The following is a 24,095-nucleotide window of genomic DNA, read 5'->3' on the forward strand; positions in this document are numbered from 1 at the left end:
ATAACCCTAACTATAACTATAATCCTAACTCTAACTCTAACTATAAGTCTCACCTTAACCATAACCCTAACACTAATTCTAACCCTAACTCTATCTCTAATGTTAATTTTAACCCTATCCCAAATTCTAATCCTAAATCTAACTCTTACTCTAACCCTAACTATAACTATAACTCTTAACTCTAATTGTAACCCTAACCCTAACTCTATCCCTAACCCTACCCCTAATCCTAACCATAACACCATTTATAACTCTAACTATAACCCTAATCTAATTATAATCCTAACCCCAGCCCTAATTCTAACCCTAACTCTTATTCTAACCCTAAATCCAACACTAACCCCAACTCTATCTCCAACTTTAACTCTAAGTCTAACTTGAACCCTAACTCAAACTCTAATTCTAATCCTAACCCTAACCCTAAATCTAATTGTAACCCCAACTCTAACTCTAACTCTAATTGTAACCCTTACCCTAATGCTAACCTTGATCCTAATCATAAACCTAATGCTAACCTTAACTCTAACCCTAATTTTAACCCTAACTCTAACCCTAACTCTAACTCTAACTCTAACTCTAACTCTAACTCTAATTGTATTTGTAACCCTAATTCTTACCCTTATCCTAACCCTCACTCTAACTCTAACCCTAACCCTAACTCTAACTCTAATTCTAAACCTAACCCTCTAACTCTAACTATAATTCTAACCCTAACCCTAACTCTAGCTCTAATTGTAACCCTAACCCTAACCTTAACCCTAACTCTAATTCAAACCCTAACCCTATCCCTAACCCTAATTCTAATCATAATGCTAACCCTAACTCTAACTCTAATGATAACCCTAACTTTAACACTAACCCTAACCATAACTTTGCTCGTCAATGTAACATTTTACATAACAATGTCCTTAAAATAAAAACAAATTAAAGTCATGCAAATTAAACACCATATGTAGAATTAAAAAATAAAATGTTGAAGAATAATTTTATAGTAACTTTATACAACTATATTTAAAAATAAATAAATAATTCGATACTAACCTTTTCCAAAATAGAAAAATAGAAGAATAATTTTCCTATTGTCTCGTGATTGCCACTAGCTTATATATACCTATATATATTATGCCGAAAGTAATCATTCTCGAGGTGCCTATTTTCATAAATCCCAATTGTGATTAAAATAACCTTGGGATTAAATGAAAATAGGTGCCTCAAGAACGATTCTTCTTGGCATTATATGTATATATATATGTATATATATATGTATATATATATATGTATATATATATGTATATATATATATATATATATATATATATATATATATATATATATATATATATATATATATATATATATATATATATATAAGCTAGTTATTACGCCTTTCCAAGTTGATTTGGTTGGATCATTTTCAGGCATTTTCTTATCTTCTTCCACATACCCTTCTAGTTCAAGTTCTCGAAAATAATCAAAATTCAAATTTTCCATGAAACAAAATTTGATGCACCTTCAAGTCTATCTTCTAGTCTTACATTGTTCACCATGATTTAAATTTGAAGCTTTGATGATAACTGAATATAAATGCTCTATCAGATTGGCTCAGATACCATGTAAAAGTAATAGGATCTCTGATAGAGAATAAATGAAATGAACTTTTAATTATCCACTTACAATTCTAATCTGAATTTCTTTTTTTTTTTCAGTTCTGATATTAATTTGATAGATTGAATAGAACTATATTGTTTATGTTAATATCCTTTAATTAACAGTGAATGTAATGTGCACTGAATATTTAATATGACTACACAAATAATCCTTTAAAACTTCATTTGTAAAATATTAATTTGATTGTTATTTAAATCTAATATTAATATTTACTTTTCCTTTAATTCATAATGCAACTCAAGATAACTAAAACTTGAAATTATAATTATAATTAAACAATTTACAATTTCTCTCATATAGTTAACTCAACAATAACTCTTTTTAAAATATAGCTACGTCACAAATATATATTTATTAACTTATAACTCCACTTGCATCAATAAATATATAACGAGTTATAACCCACTGAGAGTTTTTAAAAAGAACTAATATTAAAAACTCATTTATAAGAAAATAAGTAGTATTTATTTATTTAATTTTCAAAATAAATAATATTTTTATATAAAAAAAAAAAAAAATTATTTATTTTTCAAAATTAATAGTTAATCATTTAAAAAAAAAAGATTCAATAAATTTGAAAAATAAATTATATTTTTATAAAATAAAAATAAACATGCAATTAGTATTTGATCTCTCAAATCATGCAACCATAATATACTTAATTTTCTATATTTAGGATATTTGTTTTCACATGCATGCATAAGTTTAGCTACAACATACTTTCCTCTCAATTAATATTTGTTTTTTCAATAAAAATTTTACAATTAAATTATCTTAGATAAGAAGAGTATTTATCTTTATTTAGAAAATTCATGATAATCACATGATGAATTTAAAGTTCAAACCCTATTTGTTCAATTTGTTGTTTTCTTCCAATTTTCTATAATCGAATTTTTCCTATACTAGAAAGGGTTTTAAAAGAATACAATCATAATAATTTTCTAAATTTTTCTGCAGTTTCCTCAGTCATGTTTTCTTCATTAATAAGTTTTCCTTTTCAAAATATACAACATAATTCTTTATACAAAAATGAATACAATAAATTAATAAGCATTATGCAAGCACCCAGGAAGACATGAAGTAGACAGATCTTTCAATAAAATTCTACAATGGGTTTTCAAAACCTACCTCAAAACAATAGCTAAAATCTAAGACAATATGTGAATGCATGCAAATCCAAACCCTTTGAAACTTTTAACAACTTTTTTGCTCCAATTCCAAATTTTGCTCCCCAAAACCTGTGTATGTAGGAATAAGTTTGAATCTATTAATAAAGAGTTTAACTCTACCTAGGGTTTCTAATTTTTGAACATGCAAAGGTCTCTCCTTAAAATAAACTTTTATTATTTTAATTTATTTAATTCTTTTGTGCATATTTTTTGCTTTTAAATTAGAATAAACTTTATTTAAATTATTCCCACTTCGTTTTTTAATAAGACATTTTTAGAAAGCAAATTTATTAATTTAATTAATAATAATATTTAAAGTTCATTATTTAAATTCAACTTCTAAAATTATTATTATTAAATTAAATAAATATAATTGCGCAAAATTCAGTCTTTTTTTAATTAAATCTTTAAATGTATTTCTTCCATTTAATTAATTTTTCAATTAATTAAATATAATTTAAATTGATTTTTCTTTATAAAATTTTTGTTTAATTAAATCATTTAATAATCTCTTTGGTTGATTTAATTATATCCAAGAATCACTTTGGTTGATTTAATTATATCCGACAATTACAGCAGACCCACTAACTCAATAAGAAAACTCATCTAAAATACAAAGTACAAATCAAACTCAAAGGTTAGAAATCTTGAATTCATGTCACATGTTTAGGATTTGGACTTGAGAACTATCTCCCCTATTTTACTATTGAGATACTGCACGCTCATCGTAGTAATTTAGGGAAGTCGATGCTTGATACCTGCAATCTGCATAAAAGTTGAACATGTACATATGCATATCTCTAAACTAAACAGACAATGGAGGAGAGTGATACATTGTGTAGATCCCGGCTATCAAGTGACTACGACTACCTCCCTCAACCATAGTAGATATGTCAAACATACATGTACATCATACACATTCAAGTATGGGGTAAGTAGCCATAAAACCATATATAAATTAACCATATAATTATCATCATGAGAGCAACTAAAATCACTATATGAAGTTGCAAAACATTATCATCAAAAGAATAACCATGAACGCATAAAATATCTGAGTATAAAGTAGCTCATCAAATATATAATTCAAACATGTAAATAGTATCAACCAAATCAGGTAACCAAGTACCAATAAATCAAATCATGTAACTATGAAAACTGGCCTAAAAGAATTCGACAATATAACGAAAAGCAAAGTAGGGTTAGGCACTACACGAATAATATACTTTATTGTTTGTATGTCATCCCAATCATGGTCATGTGCATGTTGCCTTCATATTTTTCTTTGTTTAATGCAGGGGACAATTTTCCAATAGAATTGTGTTTCAAAAAAAAAATCTTGTATGGTATTTAGCACATGTGCTATGATCCGCACCAAGCACTGGCATTCATAGGATATAATTTCAATTTTTGGGTCTCAACTTTAATCTCGCATTTTTCGTTTCTATATTTAACTTGTAAATTGTATTACTCACTTTCCTATAATTGATAACAATCTGTTTTTAAAGTGTCTTATTAGTTCAATTTCATAGGCATATTCCTATTTTAAAACCAAGACATTTGAAACCTCAAAATAAAGTAAAATTAACCAAAACCTTTGTTAGTTAACCATACTGTGATTATTCAAATCATTCTCAAATAAATCCTTTCATCTTTAGCCAAGTTGAGTTTCCTCAAATATATATTCCATGAAATGGCATTCACATGGATGGATCATCTAACTCATCATTACCATTGTTTTTCAAATGCAATAACTTGGTTAGCTAACAAATGAAGATTCAACAAGATAATCTTTGAGAGAAATAGAGTGGTGTTTGACAATAGGTTCTCAGCTCAAAAAATCATCATTATTGGACAGACTACTAGAGCATGAAGAGGATTGGGCACTTCAAGACGCGTGGCAATGGCCACAAAATCACTTCAACAACCACAAATTGTGAAAAGAGGTCGGTGGGTTTGTTTATGGGAATGACATTGCCCTTCCAAATAAACTAGGCTTAGTATTAAGGAGATACCCGCATCACATGGGTTAGACATTCTTGGTGCCACTTTATGTGTTGTATGCAACTTTGAGATAAATATTATATGCGAGTTTGCACACTGGAAAAATATTTAATATTCTTAATGCTTGAAACCCAAAAATAAATGAGGTGAAATGGTTTTGCAAGATCATGGTATGACTAACACAATTTGTGCAATACCACATGGTGGTTTTGTGCAAGTTCCTCTGTGAAAGCAAATACGGATAGTTTGAGTAGTTTGTCTAATGCTAGTTTACTGTTGGCTTGTTAGAGCATCTCTTGTAATTTGCACATATGATGATTTGAAGTGTCTTGGGATGTGCAATTATACAATTTGCATTTGCTTGTTCACATGAAGTGCATGTAGTGAGCTTGATGCTCCATAACTATATGGGGCTCTATATATGTACTATTATCTTTTTTTGTTGAATAATAATTGAAGATGTATATTTCGAAGGAATATTTTTTTTCCTTTTATGGTTTCCCAAAGCATATCTTGTGTCTTTTTTGACAATACATTACCTAGTCTTTTGTATGTAGATTTTAAATACTTGTTTGAATGAATTTCTCCTCTGGAGTTATGTGAAATAACCTTCTGTATTCATAAATTTCATTTCAAAATGCTTAGCAGCTGAAATAGGTAGGAAAATAACTAGATGTGATCATGCCAAATCGCTCACCTAAACCTCAACACATTTCTTGAGGTTCATGATGAGACATACCTCTATTTACATCAATTTGTGGAGTAAAGTGACAACAAAAAGTTGACTTCATGGCAAATAATATAGCCAAGAGTTCGGAGAAGTTTGCTCCATAATGTCTCCTACAAGAACAAAGAGTCTTGGGAATTGAGCATTGAAATCCCAAGTCCAATAAGAAAGTACCACCAAAGGCTCTCACAAAAGAGCAACTAGATTGGTTGATAAGCAAGTTAACCTATTGGGGGGTCATGAGAGTTGCACAAGATATTTTTCTGGGAAGGCTCCTCATTGTTGACATCTTAATGTCATGGAATTCAGCTCTCAAGAATTCTTAAACCAGGAAGGCAAAAAGTGCTTAGAAGGGATAAGACCCACATAAAATGCAAAAAGCCTATAGTTCTAATAGCAATTGCAAACAAATTGTATAATACTGATTGCAAAATAACATCAACTTAGATGGAATTACATCATCGTAAACCTTCTAGATAAATTTTTGTGAGTTTGGGAGCCATTATTACCACCATATGCAACATCAGATTCAGAAGACATGGCTTTCGTCATTAGCAAAGCCCTAGGCTGCCCTAAGGCCAGAACTAGGGAAAAACACACGAGCAAACACTAGAGATCAACAGGTATAAGAGTTGGGAAGTCAAAGACAAACCCTAAGTCATTCACAAAGACAAGCCATAAGGGGATGAATTAGACCAAAGCACTCAAGCAGTTACTTGTTTTTAAATATTAACCACAATTTTTGTTGAGTGTTTTGTCATAAAAAATGAAATTTCTGCTATAACTGTCTTCGGAATTTCAAATACTAAGCTCATTAAAACTTCTGATATAACCCTTTCTTTTGAATTCGTACACAATTACCAACACTGAAAATTGGACTCAGCTGTAAAATTCTTTTATGGGACATTTATGCAATTTTAGCATCTTAAAAGTTATATTTTAAATCCACAATCCAACGAGTGTGAAATGAATCAGGCATTAGCTCTTTGAGACCACCTCTCTTAAGACCAAGTTGAAAGAGATTCTAGCATGTGTTGACAACATTATCTTTCAAATAAATTTATGGATTTTAATTTCTCTATCCAAAAAACACCAGCAGATGTAACGATCTTTACCCAAAATGGTAGAGAGGACAGAGGAGTGATGCCTCAATTAAATTCTGGAGACCACAGTCTGAATACTAACCGCAATCTTCCCTCGAGCCACATTTCTTTGTCTAAAAAAAATTCTATCCCTGGGACTACTTTTTCTGGCAAAACCCACCGTGAAATAATGTTAATTACCCTATAACAACTTCCATCCAAACACACCAGTACAGTCGCACCCTATTCCATTGAATCTGCATGTTAGGATGTGCTTCAAATAATGTTTTGAAATTATTTAGGCCAAATACTATTTGGGGGATGATCGTTTTCAATAATGTTCTGGTTTACTTAACTGTTTTTGAAATAGTCGAAGGCAAAAACTTTATGTTGACCATAGCCTTTCAGAATAACAACTGATTGTTTTCTTAGATTGTCATAAATGCATCAATTATCAGAATAAGGACTATCTTAATATGGGCCATGCAAACCAAAGGATGAATTTGACCTATTAGTTTACAGTGCTACATGGACTGGCTGAACAAAATACACAATCAAGCTTGTACAAAAGATGCTACTAGAAATGAACTCACTTACACCAAAAAAATAATGCAACCTATTTAAACAGCTTCCTCACATTTCATAATCAGTCTTAATTCAGGCACACAATTCAGCTTTACAGAATCGCATCCACATGCTTTGCAAAGGGGTGACATGATCCTAAAACTTTAATCTGCTAGTTAGTTTTCCCCTCTTCTTTTCCACAATCAGAAGCATCTAAAATTGTTTTCAAGGCAACAAAAGAATTTTCCAGCTTCCCAGTTGCTAACATAAATCCCTCCAATGAAGAACCATCCATTTTCTGAAGCTCCAAATGAAGGCCATGAATGAAATCACAAATTTTTTGTGTAGAAGCCCTTATCTTTTGAACCTCCTGGGGAGGATAGCAACAAGCTCCAAGCTCATCAACTTGAATGCTCATTTCTTGACAAAGGTCAGATATTCTTTCAAGAGGGTGCAAATAAATTAAGTCATTCTCCTTTAAGCGCTGTGAAATGCCACTAATAGCATATAGGAGCTCTTTTAAAACTACAAGAATGAAATAAACAAAATCCTTAACTGATTTTGCAATCTTCATCTCTTCCGGTGACAGTGTATCATCAATTTCAAGGCTGCAAGTTGACTCTGCATCAGACTGACCTTCAACATCATCTATTCTGATCTCAGATATGGCACTTGCCAATCCATTTTCTAAAAGAACCTCAGACTCTTTAAGTTCCCCCATTTCTCGAATGACATCCTTTACTGATACTGCAACCTGTGCCAAGTTCCTTCCAACTGCTATACTGTTGGAGGTTGGTGTCTTGTCAAGACTATTGGATGCTTCCCACACACATCCAACAAGTTGTGGTATTACTGTTTTCCGTTCTGCTTCTTGTGCTCCTATCATTCCAAAGAGTATATTAGAGGATATCAGAACAAAAAGAAATTCAGTGTTCAACAAAAAAGAGTGTAAGACCTGTTTCAGAATAATGTGATGATATCATCTGCTGAAACATTCGATGTATAGCATGCTGCTCTAAATCGTTTTGTAAAAACAACTCAACTAATGTAAAATAAAAGGTCTTTTAAAGCAATAAAAAATAATTGTGCATTGGATATGCACTAAGTTGCAACATTTGTTTATATAAAAATCATAGGAACAAAAAACTGTTTCTAAATACAATACAGTCATACTATGAATTAGGCATAATATGTATTTTTTCTTATATGTTTTGTATTTCATCTTTCCAGTGGATTTTGTTAAGGAAACGCAGTGCTTACCACTTACAGCGATGGCCTTGTTTAGAAATTGGAGGCTTGAATCTACAACTTGCTTTGCAGACAATTGTATAGCATTGCGAAGAGTAGGTCCTGCACCAACAGTACTCCCATGACAAAGTAAAAGGAATCCACAAAGTGAATCACAAAATGCTTTAATATTTTCCTGCCCAGTTGCCAGGTTCGGTTGCTGGCTACTCCAAAAAAATCCAGCTGCACCCAACATGATTTAAGATATAAATAAAGATATTAGCAAAATGATTTTAAACAATACAATATCTCATAAAACACTAAATATCCAAAATGCAGATGAAAAAGCCTTTGAATATACATAACATATTGGTATTGCAATGGTCATTATTAAGGTGATTGCGGAACATTATCCTTGAGTAGAACCATGTAAGATCAGTTCAAAGTTCAAACACAATACTAAAATAACTTCTATCTTGGTCTCCATATCAAGAATTCAAATTATATATGGGGGCATTGAACAATGGAAACTTGCTGTATGGCGATACATTGTAGATCCAAAGCCAGTCAAAAAACAATACTGGTAAGAAGATAGCTGATGCTGGATCAAAGATAACAGTTGTTCACACTAGCACAATTGCAAACAGCGGACATAAGATAGGGAAGAGCTTTCACATGAAAGCTACCACCAGCTGGCAGCATTAGCAGCAAATATTCAAGGGAAATTATTCATATCCCAGTGTGTTTGTTGGGCTGCTGTGACATTGGTATTAAATGATCTCTGCAAATCTATTTATCAAGCTATAATGCAATATAAGATGAAGCTAAGGTGAACATACTAAACTAGACAGCATTTGGCATTCAAGAGTTGTAACCAGATCTTGAAATCTCCAATCACAATGTCCCCTTTCAAGGACTATACATATTATGTAGCTCGTCATCTCATTTTATCTTCTTAGGCTAGCCATGAATGGGTTTTCTAGATGACAAATAAGATTGATCCATATTGTCAATAATGGTTCCTTCAGTTATGACCATAAATTACATATGTATCTTTGAGTTTCATGTTCTCAAATACAAATAAATTCTGGATTTCCTATGTCTGTACCTTTCAGGATGTGTGGAATTACAAACAATGTATAAATTAAGAGGGTGTCAATCTCATGACAATAATTTGAATTGATCTGATTGGCGAAAGCATTGTAAAAGTGGACAATAACTGACAAACATCTTGACATAAATAAAGTAACAAGGGATCTAGTAATTATGGAATTTTATACGAATCGGGTCCCACAGGAGCAACACATTCATCTATGTGTAGTTTTAGTCTTTTCAGCCACCTACAAATTGAAGTATGGAGATTCCACTGAAATGTTAGCTAATTTAGCAAAAATGCTTCCAGCCTAGCTATCTTATTCCATGCAATTTCCTTTTTACTTGAAGACTGAACAAATGCCTCTTCGTAGATTTTGGGTATGAATCTATATATCATTACTGTTATAGCTTTAAAAGGCTTCCAAAATTGTAATAACCTCATCCAAGCTAGAAAATGTCCTCAGCATTGGTAGCAGAGTGATGTCTCGCTATACCCATCAGCATCAAGAAGAGAACCCCCATCCAAAGGAGAATGAGGGTATGGGTGTCTTTAAAGAGAAAATCTGTTCGTCCAAACACAGTGGCCTGTAAAGATTAAGTTTACTTGGATTCATGACATCACCATATACAAAGTTAAGAAAGAAGATCCAATCTCAAGCATTTTTACCAATGTTTCACAAGATGGTTTAAGGTACATATAAAATAGGCTTCATATCTTTTTTAAGATGGAGGGATTTTTATTCGAGACCATCCCCAAAACAATAAGCATGGTTATAAAAGTGTCCCTATAGGTCCTAGCCTTAAACATGCAAATGTCTCCACAGTTCCTAGCCTAGACAAGCAGCTTTAACGTTGCAGACGACAACAAAAAAGGAAATATCTGTGCATTCCTTAAGCAAAATGATAACAAAACAGTGATTGCATCGTCATAGGTCTAGTTTAGCCCCCTACTGGGGCTTTACCACTCGATCTCCAATGGACTATCACTGTAGAAATGGAAGTGGTACCCATAGTTTCAAGAAAAATATGCAACATAAGTACCCTCTTAGCCATGCAACCCATGGCAAAAGCTGACATCAACACAAACAGCATGATCAAGAAGAGGAAGGAGGGCCAGCTACAATCACCATGGCGCCACCCCTGAGTTCACCACCAGGCACCATTTAACTATCCTATAACATCTGCATCCATTGGCTTAATTGCAATTTTTACCCAAACAAAACCTTTGCCTTTTCCCCTCTACCTGCTGACATAACTTGACCATCTCTTCATTTAAGAAAGATTATAATTCCACAGTCCATATGGATTATTATTTTTCATTCCTTTTTAATTTCCACTGTTTTTTTCCCTTTGCTGACTATTTTTCTTTTGTTCACCCCTTTGGCGTAATTTTCTCCTTTATTAATAACTCTCCCTCTTGTTTCTTTTTCACCTTCTTTAAACCTCGCGCTACCCTCTCTCCTCACACCATCTGGACTAGGAGCCAGTTTTCCCCTCCCTAGGCTATTGAGAGAGGAATTGTGACATTCCACCTACTCAATGTGTCCTTTACCTGCAAAATATATGCCTATACAACCTCACTGACATCTAAACCCCAACTTGAGCTCTTTCATTCCCTTGGACAAGTTATCAAGGTTCTTGAGGCCCCTAGCCATCCCTCTCAACAAGGGAAGTAGGGAAGCTGCAGAAGATTTTACCATAGGCACAAAGAAGAGTACAAGAAGAGATTGAGTGAGAGAGATTTAGCAAAAACTTAGCCTGTTATTGGTCCCCACTTTTATTTGCTGCTACCTCTAGCAAATTTCAAAATATAGAAATGAAAATTGGAAAGTGAATAGCAAATCAAACCTTTGTTCAAGCTGCCTCACCCCTGCACTCATCATAAAGGAGCAAGCCGAATCTATTACTTAATCAAGGCCCTCAGTGTAGCACTAGCCTACCCTTGTGTAGCCACCATCTCCAAAATCCTTTAGCAGCATCAGAGGACCCTTCAAAGGTTTCCCATAAGAGGGCCACCTCATTTGTCCAGCAAGTAAACATAGTTAATAGAGAACCATGCATCCATATGCAGAGATCCTTGTTTGCAATTCAGGGGTGAGTCTCCACAAAAACTCGTTAACAGCTACTGAGTTTGTTCTCTTCGCCATCAAGGAGGATGCTTTCAGTTAGTCATTCAGAATCAACCTAACCAGCACCAGTCATGTTTCTTAGTGACAAAAAAGATGGATTCAAATAAAATCACAGTTAACAGCCTTCTGTGCAATTCTGCACTCTTTCAATGTGGACAAACCATATGGGGAAGGAGAGGTGAGGGACGAAAATGCTGTGTTCTGACTCGTGGACATTGAAAGCCAAAGGGTTATAAAAAAAAAAAAAATCATCAATCACTATAAGACAATTTTACAGGGTTCTTGTATCTCAAAGGGGACATAATTTAAATGCTTCAGCACAGCAATCCATTGTGCTTGAATAGTTCACAATCATTATAGTCATACGCATTAATATGGCCGATGGCCAAGGGGGTAATGAGGGAGCCCACCATGATGGAGGTCAAAGCACAAGAGGAAGCTTTTATGACTGGTAAATTCTTTGGCATGATAATGATTTTGATTTTGTCAAAATTTTGAAGTTTGAACTTCATAAGTATATGGTAAATAATGAGCAGTGTTCTCTGCTAAAAAATTGTCAATATATTGCACCATATGCTTGTAAACTATTTCCTACAACAAAAGTTGTCTCAAGTCTATCCTTCTGAAAACAATGTTATTCTGGATGAAGCCAAAATAAACACATTTTGTGCCCTTCTACTCCCTTTAGAAGAATCAATCAAGGGTACAGAAATAGATCTTGATTCTTTATTATACCTACATGAAGACATCTAAAACCAACATGTGAATCGAAGTAATTTCCTTCTTTAAAGTAATAAGTACTAGCGACATGCAGTCACAAGTGTTTAACATAGAGACAATAAACTCCAAAATCTTCCCTAATTCTATTTAAATGCAAACTTTGGCTTGATTCAATATAGCCTTCTCCATTCACAAATAGTGTGAGCAGCACTCCCTTTAAGCTCTTCTATATCCATGCAAGGACATATTGTAAAATAAATATGTCGATTGTGGTTGTTTCAAACATGAATCTCAATTATCTCCTACGCTTAGTTAGACTAAGCTTTGTCTTGTGTGCCATATTGACTTACATTATGTGAGGTCCATGTATCTAAACTTTTGTCACCTCCTTCCTAATCTGCCCTAGAATTTTACCCTAGAATCACAAACAAACAAATTAGGGTTAGGGTTACATCTTGCCAAGTAAAAGATCTCTTCAAATAGTATGATCTTAGATTTGGATCTAGTACTCATAAGAAGCATATGCATGCACACACACATATCAATTATTTGGGTTAGTCTATAACGCATGATATTCATATAATATCTATGGCATCATTTCAACAAATTAGAGAAGAAGCATGATAAGTCCGCCCAAAACCATCCCACACTAAGCCCAAGGGCAAAACTTTGGCCTCGGTTGTAAGCAACATGGACATCCACCTGGGATCCATACCAAGTGGGTGTTAGAATTAGAAGACAGAAATATGGCAATTACATGCAAATATAACCAATAATGCAAAGGAATAAAGCACACGTAAGTATAACAGAAGACAAAGATTTAACACAATTCACTCAATCTTGGGCTACGTCCACCAACCAAGGTCTAATCTTATTATCCAACGAAGAGTCAATAATAGTCTAATCCATTTTACATTACACCACTACTTATTTATAGCCCTTTAGGCAATTTACCAATGTTGGTTAACAAGTAAACCCTAAAACATACTTGACGAGTCAACCTAGGGAAATGCTTGACGAGTCAACCTCAAAATGCTTGACGAGTCAACCCAAAAATGCTTGATGAATTAACCCCCAAAACGAAATTTGGGTCGATGTCTCCAACCCCACAATATGTTGCACGTGTACAATACTTGACTAATCAATCACCATAAACCAACAGTGGGATGCTTGTGCCTACTTTCCCTACCCACACTTCATCTCTCAAGGATTAGTAGCCATCATTATAGAGTCAAAAAGAAGGTTGTGAAGCAGGATTCTTGATTGTAGTATCTAAGCCCAAGAGCAGAACTTTGGCCATCGTGGCAAACAACATGGACATCCACCCAAGGCACCTACCTAGATGGCAATCCTCATGATTCCTCTCTCCCTTACACCTCCTTTCTATCATGAGGGAGGTTTATAGACAAATTATTGTTCATATGCATTAATGTGTGGGTGTGTAATCATTGGGGTTAGTCGCTGCATTATATACTTAGGTTACAAACATATTGGGGGAAGAGACATGATAGGTCCACCCAAAGCCATTTCTAAAACTAAGACTAAGAGGGAATGTATATCACATTAGCTTTGTTTAGCAGCTTGTATCTATTCTCCAATCATATCTTGTCCCCCTACAAAAAGTTGGCACCATGTGGAATCAGGAAGAGACTATAAGAGATGACTTGACTTAGTGACTAACTTCTTGTCCTAGACCGCAACAGTCCTACTAGGACAACCTCCTCAATAGTCCCTCACGTCCCTCTCTTACACCTCAGGCCCTTTCCTTTTCAAGGAGGGTTGCAGATAATCAAGGACATCATATATTCTAATATGAGCATTCATTTAAGCATCATCTATTATCAATGGTACTTAGGGATGTGTTTCCACCAAAAATCAACGCATTTCAGAAATAGAAATGGTTTTGAGGTCTTGACAACTAGAAGCATTACAATCCATTCCTGAATAAGGAAGAAAACTGAAAATGGTTTTTGAAACTCGGGTACCAAAAACGTTTGGCCATCCTTGATACGAATTGGGATGTCCAAGACATTTCTAGACCATCCCAAGGATAGACATTCGTCCCCAGCAACAACTAAAAAGTGACGCCAATCTTTGATTAATTTGCAAATATTTTTCTAAATGTGGGCCCCCACACTTTAATGCAACTATAAAAAGACTGAAGTCTAAAGGTGACTTCTATGTTCATTCTCTCATTCATTTTGTTTTCATTTTGAAGAAAACAAGAAAGGAGCAAGAACTTAGATGTAGCAGGGTTTGAAGAAGAGAAAAAAAAAGGAGGCAACAGAAAGGCTTCAAGGAGCATTTGCAAGAGTTGCAGCATTGAAGGTGAGTCCATTCATTCATATTTTGTTTCGTTTTACAAATTTTTCGTTATATTTCAGTATTTTGTGCTTGCATTACACTCATTAAACATGAACAGCACCAGTAGCAGTGGGGATAGCGATGAAGAATGACAAGGGAAAGAAGTTGCAATTGGGAGTGGTAGTGAGTGTGCTGAGGGTGAACCACAACATGCACCTAACAAATTTGAAATCCTTTGTGTTGTCTTGAAGGACTTTGTACGAGGCCCTTTTAACCCAAATACCTCTTCTTTGCCTTGTTCATCCAATTGATGTCATGAAGAAAAAATTCAAGTGGAAGTTGGGTGCATATGTGTCATATATGCAAAAGTGAAATCAGAGGGAGATACACTAGGGTTTGATCTCATTTCTTGGTTCTTTCACATAAAGAATTAGCTTTTGTAAAAATCTAGAGGAGGATGCAAAGTTAGAGTGTTGTAGATTACACATGGAGATTGAAAGCAACTCCAAAGGTCTTCCCTTCTTGATGCATCGGCCATCACAGCCATCTACTCATTGTTGAAGATTGGTAGCTAGAGGAGCTATCTGATATACCTGCAATGATTGTTTCTGTGTTATGAAATTACTCTGACATTGAAGACGGACACTTAAGAAAGATGGATGATTCAAGAAAGATGTAGAGTTACACCTTTGAAGAGTCACAGCAGCATTTGAAGAGTCACTGTCATCCTTGAAGAGTCGTGTCATTAAAAGATCACGGCAGGTTGTCTACGTGTCATGTCAACATAACATGAACAGTCTTTCATTTCTTGCGACCGTGAACTGAAGCCCAGTATGGTATGTACCGTGCAAACTGAGTGACAGTTATATTTTCTTGTTTCTGAGATGGTTATGAAATCAGAAGTATACAGCACCATTCATATTCCTTTCTCTTTTCTGTAGGCATCTATCTGAGCAGATAACCGATGTTCCTTTGGTGACTATTTGACTGTGATTTCTTTTAGCAGTGAATACAGCGAACAAATGAATCTGTGTCAAGTATATGATTTCATAGCTTTTGAGCATTGTACTCTGACTATCATTATTGTTCAATAAAGTATTGCTTTGGTGTGGCTGAGTTTTTCCCCTGAAGTTGGAGGCCTTTCCAAGGATAACTCTTGTGCGTTTTTTGTTTGAGTTTTCTGCTCTTTGTTTTGTACTATTCTGTTTAAAAAATCAACATGGTATCAAAGCAGATTTGGTCTGGAGAGAGCAGACAGATAATAATGGAGTCTCGTCGAAATCTTTAGGTTCTTGAATGTTGAGACATTATTCAAATTTGATAATTGACTGGAAGCTTTAGCAAATTTCAGGAGATAGAAACCTTCAGGAATTGACAGAAACACTCAATATTTGCAATGGAGTTTCTTGAATGTTGAGACATTATTCAAATTTGATAATTGACTGGAAGCTTTAGCAAATTTCAGGAGATAGAAACCTTCAGGAATTGACAGAAACACTCAATATTTGCAATGGAGTCTACAATGGTGCTAAATTTGTAAGAATTGAATCTCAACACGTATTTTCTTTAATCCTTTACTTCAAAACTAAGAAAATTGTGAGGGGATCAATATTCTAAGTACTTTCTGTGTGGAGTTCCATAGCAAATTTGAAAATTCTGAGTTACCAGGTTTGCACCCTGGACCCTCAAACAGACCCTCAACATTCTAAGTACTTTCTGTGTGGAGTTCCATAGCAAATTTGTAAGCTATAGATTTAAGTACTCTGGTAGCAGCATGTGAAAGTTTAGGAAATGAAAATTCTGAGTTACCAGGTTCGCACCCTGGACCCTCAAACAGGGTCCAGGTGCAAACCAGGTTTGTGTTCCTGAAATGGTTCGTACTGGGTCCAGCCAGGATTCATTCCTCCAAAAACAATTTTTTTCAATTTTTCTCACTTTGCTCTCTCCATCTTGCCAGCGTGATGTGAGGTGACTGCATTTGATTGCAGAGTGCCAAATACCTTTCACAAAGCAGAATTGATATTTCAAGTATTTAGATTTATAATGCTTATCTTTGACATTTGGCATTGAACAATGATCAAGCATCATAGATTCATACTTTGAAATGATTTAGTGTTAAAATTATGTATATTTCTCTTTTTTTCGGTACATATAATGTGTGTGTGTGTGTGTGTATATACACACACATATGAACCATAATGAAAAATAATAATCATGAACCCATGTACCAAGTTCTCATATCTATTACGAAGTAATTGGAAAATATTTGCTTGTTATTAATAGAGATCAAAAGATCAATTTATACAAGAGACTAAACGATGTTACCTTGAGATACAATCGTAAAGAATAGAAACATTCTATTCGAGAAACAGAAAACTAAATATTAGAAACATTCGAATATTTGTAGAAGATTAGATACTAAGCAGCAATAATAGAAACTATCTATTATAGTAATACCCTCCTTTAATGGTTAACTATCCAGAGCATGAAGCTGTCAAAAAGCGTAAATGGCATATTTTGTCTGCTCAGAGTGCTCCGCACTGTTAGCTATGAGTTGCAACCCAGATTGCTTAGATAGGGCAGCTAAGCGCTTCTGACATTCAATCTTCATTTGCCCAAACTTGTGGCAATAGTTGCATGGAATGTTTTTTTTCCTGGAGCCTTTTGAAGCTGGAGCAGAGGACCTATGCTTAGAAGACTACTGAGAACCAGAACCACCTTATCGTTGTTGCCATATTCGAAGATGGTCAGCATCCATTGTTTCCACATGCCATAATGGCGTCCATTGAACTTTTGATTTCCCTAGAGCAAAATATTAGTCAAAAATGCCATAGCACGTTTTTCAATGAAAATCTGTGAAGGCACATTCCTTGAGGCAAAAAAACGGAAGACCCAAAAAATTTGAAGGATAACCCAGAAGACGAAAAACCTAGAAAGAATATGTTGTCGATTTCTGGATCTGCTGGCTTGAAAATTGAGGCACGAAAATCAAGGCACTCGGAAAAATCAAACAACCCTGTTGAGGTCTCAAAAAACCCACCAAGAATCTGTTAAAAAAAATGATCTAGAATAGAAAATTACGGTTTTGAACAAAAATGGCCTTGCTGCAAAAAAACCACAAAAAATGGCATAAATGTGCAGAAAAAACAGACGGATCTCAACAGAAATGGATTGCAGAATTGAACCAGAAGCCGGCGGATTCAAATCTCTCAGAATGGAAACCCTAGTCGGATTATAGAGAGTTGGAAGCAAATATGCATGTAACTAATTTTGAAATTAAAAGGCAGATAATTTCAACCAAGAAATTATAATTATTTTGGAAAAAATTTAGAGTGTTGGCTTTGATACCATATTATGAAGTCACTGGAAATTGTTTGTTATTCATAGAGATCAGAAGATCAATTTATACAAGAGACTAAACGATGTTTCCTTAAGAAATAATTGTAAAGAATAGAAACATTCTATTCTAGAAATAGAAAACTAAATATTAAAAACATTCTAATATTTACAAAAGATTACAATAGATAACCATTAGATACTCGACAGAGATAATAGAAACTATCTATTATTGTAATAATAACAATATCTGAACCCTTCCGCGAACCTGAACTGGTAACTAAGTGAATATTAAGCAGTTTGGCGTATGAGTGAGCCTGATATATATATATATATATATTCAGCGGAGAAAAAAAAAAATTTAATTGCTATTGCCATTGGGTATCTAGACGACCTTGATATCCAAGGCATTAGACTATTGAGTTGGCCCAACAAATAAAGGATTGCATTTGGAGAGAATTGAATGTTTTCGTGAATAATATGATTAATTATTTCAACCAAGTTTTATCACTGGGGGTGATAAGGTTTCAAACTTTATGATTTTTTAGAGCCATCTTCTAGAATTTATCGGCTTCCAAATATATTGATCAAATATTTTCAAGGTCACCGGGAGACGAGGAGACTTTGAGGTCTCCGGTACTGGTACTGGTACTGGTACTGGTACGGCAATTTTTCAAATAGGAGACAGGGGTACTTGGAGACGGCAATTTTTTTTTTTTTTTTAAATAAATTTTTAATAGTTTAAACTTAAAGAGTCTAATACTAAAAGTAAATACAAAATTTCAAAATAGTAATACCATAAGACTAAAAGACTAAAGTAAATAACAAATTAATAATACTAGTGTTGTCACATTAAAAATTAAAATAGATTTATAGAGTCAAACTGTCAAAGATTATAATAATAATAAGCGGTCAGATACAGAAGTACATTACTGAAATAGATTTTAAAACCTGACAAATTGGCATTGCTACAAAGAATTTGTGAAAATTATTGAATTATTCAACATTGATGCATGCATAGAGACACACTTAGGATTTCTATTTTCTAACTAAGAGTTAGGATTGCTTAGTTTAAAAGGGAGTAAATCATTTTGTAATAGTGTTTTTTTTCCAGTTACACAGATTCAACTAACAAAGATTCCTATATTGGTACTAGGATATTGCCAACAGCAGATAAACAAGTACGAATAACAAATACGACTTATACATCAAACTGAAACATGATATCCTCTTGGAAAAACAGAAATATGGGACCAAATACATTCATGTTAACATACATAAAACCTCTAGTCTATCACTGTTATCGCTGAGTTTTTATCAGCAAATAGATGCTTGGTTTTCATGAGGAATAATACTATTATCAAGCATTTGCATATCAGATTTTTGTAACATACGTAATACTATCTTCTAATGCACTAACAACAGTTTTTGCACCCTAATTCCTCAGCCGCATAAATTTATGTGATTTGGGATCTTTACTGCAATCCTGTACAGCTTCCAATATGTTGTCTTAGACTTGTATCGTGTTCCTGTAGGTGACGTACATCACCAAGCAGTTTTACGAAATTCATATAGTACCTTAGATTTTTGCATTAAAAACATTTAAATGAGGGCTAAAATATATAAAATTATTTAATATTATATTTTACATTTATATTTTATCAGGAGACTTCGGGGAGACTTCACTTTTTGGATTAGGAGACGGGGAGACTTCAAGAGACTTCGTCATGAAGTCTCCAACCTTTTTTGAGGTCTCTGGAGACGCGAAAAGTCTCCAAGACGCGTCTCGGTCTCCAAGACGCCACTTTTAGGGGGGAGACGGGTCTCCTAGTAACCATGAATATTTTGATCACGCTTATGTTTGGAGCATGAAATTTATTTGTCAAAGACTCATCTCTATGTCAGAATAAGTGTTTGCAATATCTGGTGACTGGAGAATAAATCTGTTGGTGCATAAGGGAAGTTTGAGTGCTTGAATATATATTCTCAGACAATACATGTTACTGCCATATTTGTGCTGTAGATGCTTACAGCAGGAGGCAGCAAATTTTTACTATGGAGAGTCTTAACAATGTTTACCATGTTTGTTAGAGGAGTTTACAGAACACCTAGGATGGACACACATTATTTCTATTGGGTTGTAGAGTGGAGGCTGCTCAGACTGTACCTAGTAAAGTTTTAATGTTTCAGTTGTACATATACAGAGTTTGAGTCCCTGCACTTGTGAACTTCTGCAATAACATTCCTGTGCATGGTTAGCAATGAAAGCATGAGTCCTAAATCTCTGCTGTTACCACTGCATACTGTTAAAGTGATTCTACAATATAGGTGTACTATGTTATCGAATTCTACAAGCTGATCAACTGCACATATGGTGTTCATTCTTTGCAGAAAAGAGACACTACAGTGGGGTAGTTTCAGACTTATTGAGCCAGCATTATTAAGGAAACCTTAGCAGAATCAAGAGAGTCACCAGTCACCACATTGAGCATTTGCGTTATTTTTACAACTATATCAGCTGCTGAAGTGGAAGCCAGGTCTCATCAATAGAGGCACTATATATTCATCATGTGTAAGTTCTAGGCAATAATTTACAGACAATGGGTTTGTATTTGGATGTGACTGCAATATGTGGATTCTTTCTTTGCATTGAGCAAAGCATGTCTAGTACATTGTCTGGTTTGAGGGTGCAAATACTCTCCAGTTTCCTTCGTCTCGAGTTAGAAATTCAGAGGGAACTTGAGCTGCAGATATTAAGTGTCAAGTCCTTTGGAGTGGATCAGCAAGCCAGTGAAGCAGTGTGGCTTCAAAAGCTCATTGTTTGATCAAGCACTGGAGCTAACTGTAATTTATTGTGATAATCAAGGCTGTGAAAATTCTGCCCTTTCTAAGAGAGACGCTCTGTTGAGAGGGAATCTCAAAATCAATTGCTCTTATTATGAGTTATAATGCATATTTCTCTGAGATGGAAAAAATTTTGGTTAAAGCCCTCGTAATGCATTTTTCTCTGAAGGAGAAATTTGGGGTGAAATCCCTTGTAATGGATTTTTCTCTGAGACAAATAAATTTGAGGTGAAAGCCCTTGTAATGAATTTTTCTCTGAGGGTGAGAAATTTGAGGTGAAAGCCCTTGTTGCTCTTTCCAATCATGGGAGTAGCCATAGTGGATGTCATGTTGAGAGACTTGGTGCACGAGCAACTAAAGGCTAAGGAACACTATCAGGATCCCAAGGTGATCCATGGACAATACATGGGCATTTGGAATCCAATAAGACCTATAAGGTCATTAAATGTTGTAAGAGGTCATGGGGTAGAGATAGGAGTTTAGTTAAAGTTTGAGCTAGGTTGCAGGGTTTGGACCCTACCAACTGGGTTTGGTTTCTTAATGGGTCTGAATTTGTGTTGGGTCCATGACAAGCCCTCGTAGGTCTACACCCTAGACTGGGAGTTTGCGCGGGTCTGCGTATACACGGACCCAAGTGGACCTGGGCGAACGCTACGCGCACCCCCGGCAACCCACAAGGACCCATGGCCCATGGGGCTAAAAAGTTTTTAAAAACACATTTATTAATTATTTTGTCTTATAAGTTTCTAAACCCTAAAAGGAGCCCATTAGAATACATCACAATCATTTTGTCACTCATTTGCTCTCTCATTTGGGTGTGTTCACTTTGCAAGCTTGAAGAGAAGGTGTTAGAAATTGATTGTGGAGTTGCAAATTCTTCCGAGAATCATAGTTGAGTGTTCCAGGTATGCATTTCATCCTTTCTTTTAGTTTTTTGATAGCTTGTTTTATGTTTTTGAAAAGTTCTTAGTTTTTATTAAGTTTTAAAATATGTTTTCTTTTTTCATTTTTGTTATAGATTGCAACAATGAGTAGTCAGAGCTTAGTGGGTGGGGAGGGGTCCCAAAAAGTTCAAATTGAGAAAGGTTCTCCTTTGTGGAAGTATATAGCAAGACTTCAACAATGTCCGAGAGGGGCGGCAAGCGAGGATGGGGAGGGGGAGGTTTATATGGAAATATAATTTTTATAATACCCAATATAAAAGCTCTTATTACCGAGTAGAACTTCATTTTCTAGGCCCTAGGGGAAAGGGATCAATATGTGTAAGGGCACAGAGACATAAAAGAAGGGGTTGTCAACTTCTCAAATAGCAGCAATGTTAAAAGAATAGGAAGAAGTTGATAGGTTGGTTTCGACGAGGAAACAAGAAAAATCAAAAAACAAAGCACCACCACCACCCCCTCAAATAACCACTAGAAATCATCCCTTCTTACCTATGGCTTCTAGGGATGAAGAAGATGTAGTAGTACCCAAAACCACCACCCCCAAGAAAGGCCCATTAGATAGGGCCTTTTAAAATGAATTAAGAGACGTTGATGATGTAATGGTTGGGCATTGCCTCTTTGTGAATTGTCTTTCATTCAATCCAATAAGATCACCTTTGGAGAGAGACGATGCCAGCAATAAATCTAGTGCCTATGAAAAGGTGAGAACCACCTTATTACATAGTGAGAGAAAAATTGTAGACAACCTTCTCAAACTAATAATAGATTTACTGGATCCAATGGGAGTGACTATTGTCTCTGAGGGATGGAAAGACTACAAAAACCATCCATTAATAAATGTGATCGTTGTCTCCCCCAAGGGGACAATGTTTTTGAAAGTAGTTGACTATAAAGGGGAGCTAAAAGATACTAAATTTATTGCCCAAAATCTCATTGAATCCATAGAGTTTGTGGGTGTTGACAATGTTGTCCAAATAGTAATGAACAATACAAAAGTTTGTAGGGTTGTGAGTGCTTTGATAAAGGCACGATATGATCACATCTTTTGGACACCATGCACTATCCACTCCTTAAATATGGTGATGAAAGCAATTGGCACCCAAATTGAATGGATGAAAAAATTATACAAGGGTACGGAGATCCAAATGTTTGTGACAAAACCACCATATGTCACAAGCAATTTTCAAACTTTCTCCAATCTCGAATTATTGAAGGTAATTTTTAAAATTTAATTTATTTGGTTTCATTTATCATTTTGTGTAATGTTTAAATAATTAAATAAAATATTTGAGTTGTTTACATATTTATAATGTGTTATTAATTTACAATTAACATGTTATTAGGTGGTTTAAACTCAATTTGTTTCATACTCAATCATCCTTTGACGACTTGTGAGGGTGAAATATGCATTGTCAAAGATGGTTATTAGCAACCAATGGGGTGTTTGGAAGCAATCGAAAGCAACAAGGCCTCAAAAGGTAAAGGCAATTATGTTCGATGACGATTGGTGAGCTCAGGTGGATTATATATTAGAATTCACTGAGCCCATCATGTATATGGTTCGATTTGTCGACATTGATGAGCCTTGTTTGTGGGACATTTATGAAGCCATGGACAACATGCTAGAGAGAATAAGATCAATAAGTTTAATAAAAATTAAACAATTCTCTATCCTTGTTTATTGAGAGATTTAAATTTTAAATTTTTTAATTAACATTACATCAAGATAACTTTCATGAACATCATTTGACATCCTAGATCATTCACGGGAGAGAGCGTGATCCTAAGGACACCTTGTACAAAAAGGTGGAGTCAATTGTTCAGCATCACTGGAACAAGATGACTACACCTTTGCACCTCCTAGCACATGCACTATCTCCAAGCATCATAGCGCTGAGATGCTATTCCTGGTAGAGTGCCACCATACAAAGATCCTTTGCTTGCTAGTGGGTATGGGAAGGCATCTAGTAGCCTCTTTAGTGACCTTGAGGTGGCATTAAATGTTAGGAGAGGTTTTGCAGAGTTTGTCTTAGGAAAAGATGCAGACCCAGATGCTATTAATGACCAAAGAAGTATGGATGGTATTAGATGGTGGTACCTACATGGGCAAGACTATAGGTACCTTCAGCCTCTTCCCACTAAGATCCTATCACAAGTAAGTTTTCAAGTTATTATTCCTTTTTTTATGGCCACTTACCTTGTAAAATTAGCACTCCTAAATTAATATTGTATTTCTATTTTATTTTATTTTGTTTGTTGTCTCTCTAGGTTGCGAGCTCTTA

The 24,095-nt window shown here is 34.8% G+C and overlaps 1 protein-coding gene across 1 annotated transcript in view; it reads right to left on the minus strand.

Moving 5' to 3' along the window:
- Positions 1-7,257: 7,257 nt before the first annotated feature.
- LOC149555242 (uncharacterized) overlaps positions 7,258-24,095 on the minus strand; it is a 47,192-nt gene continuing 30,354 nt past the window's right edge. The window contains exons 3-4 of the mRNA XM_089829343.1: positions 8,475-8,684; positions 7,258-8,093 (exon numbers count right to left, since the gene is read on the minus strand). Coding sequence (XP_089685469.1) covers positions 7,387-8,093; positions 8,475-8,684 — 917 coding nt within the window. The 3' untranslated portion in view covers positions 7,258-7,386. The remainder of the gene's footprint in view (positions 8,094-8,474; positions 8,685-24,095) is intronic.

Source organism: Cupressus sempervirens, chromosome 5 (assembly GCF_028749045.1).
Source record: "Cupressus sempervirens isolate cs-2001-9-10 chromosome 5, ASM2874904v1, whole genome shotgun sequence".
NCBI classification, from domain to species: Eukaryota; Viridiplantae; Streptophyta; class Pinopsida; order Cupressales; family Cupressaceae; genus Cupressus; species Cupressus sempervirens.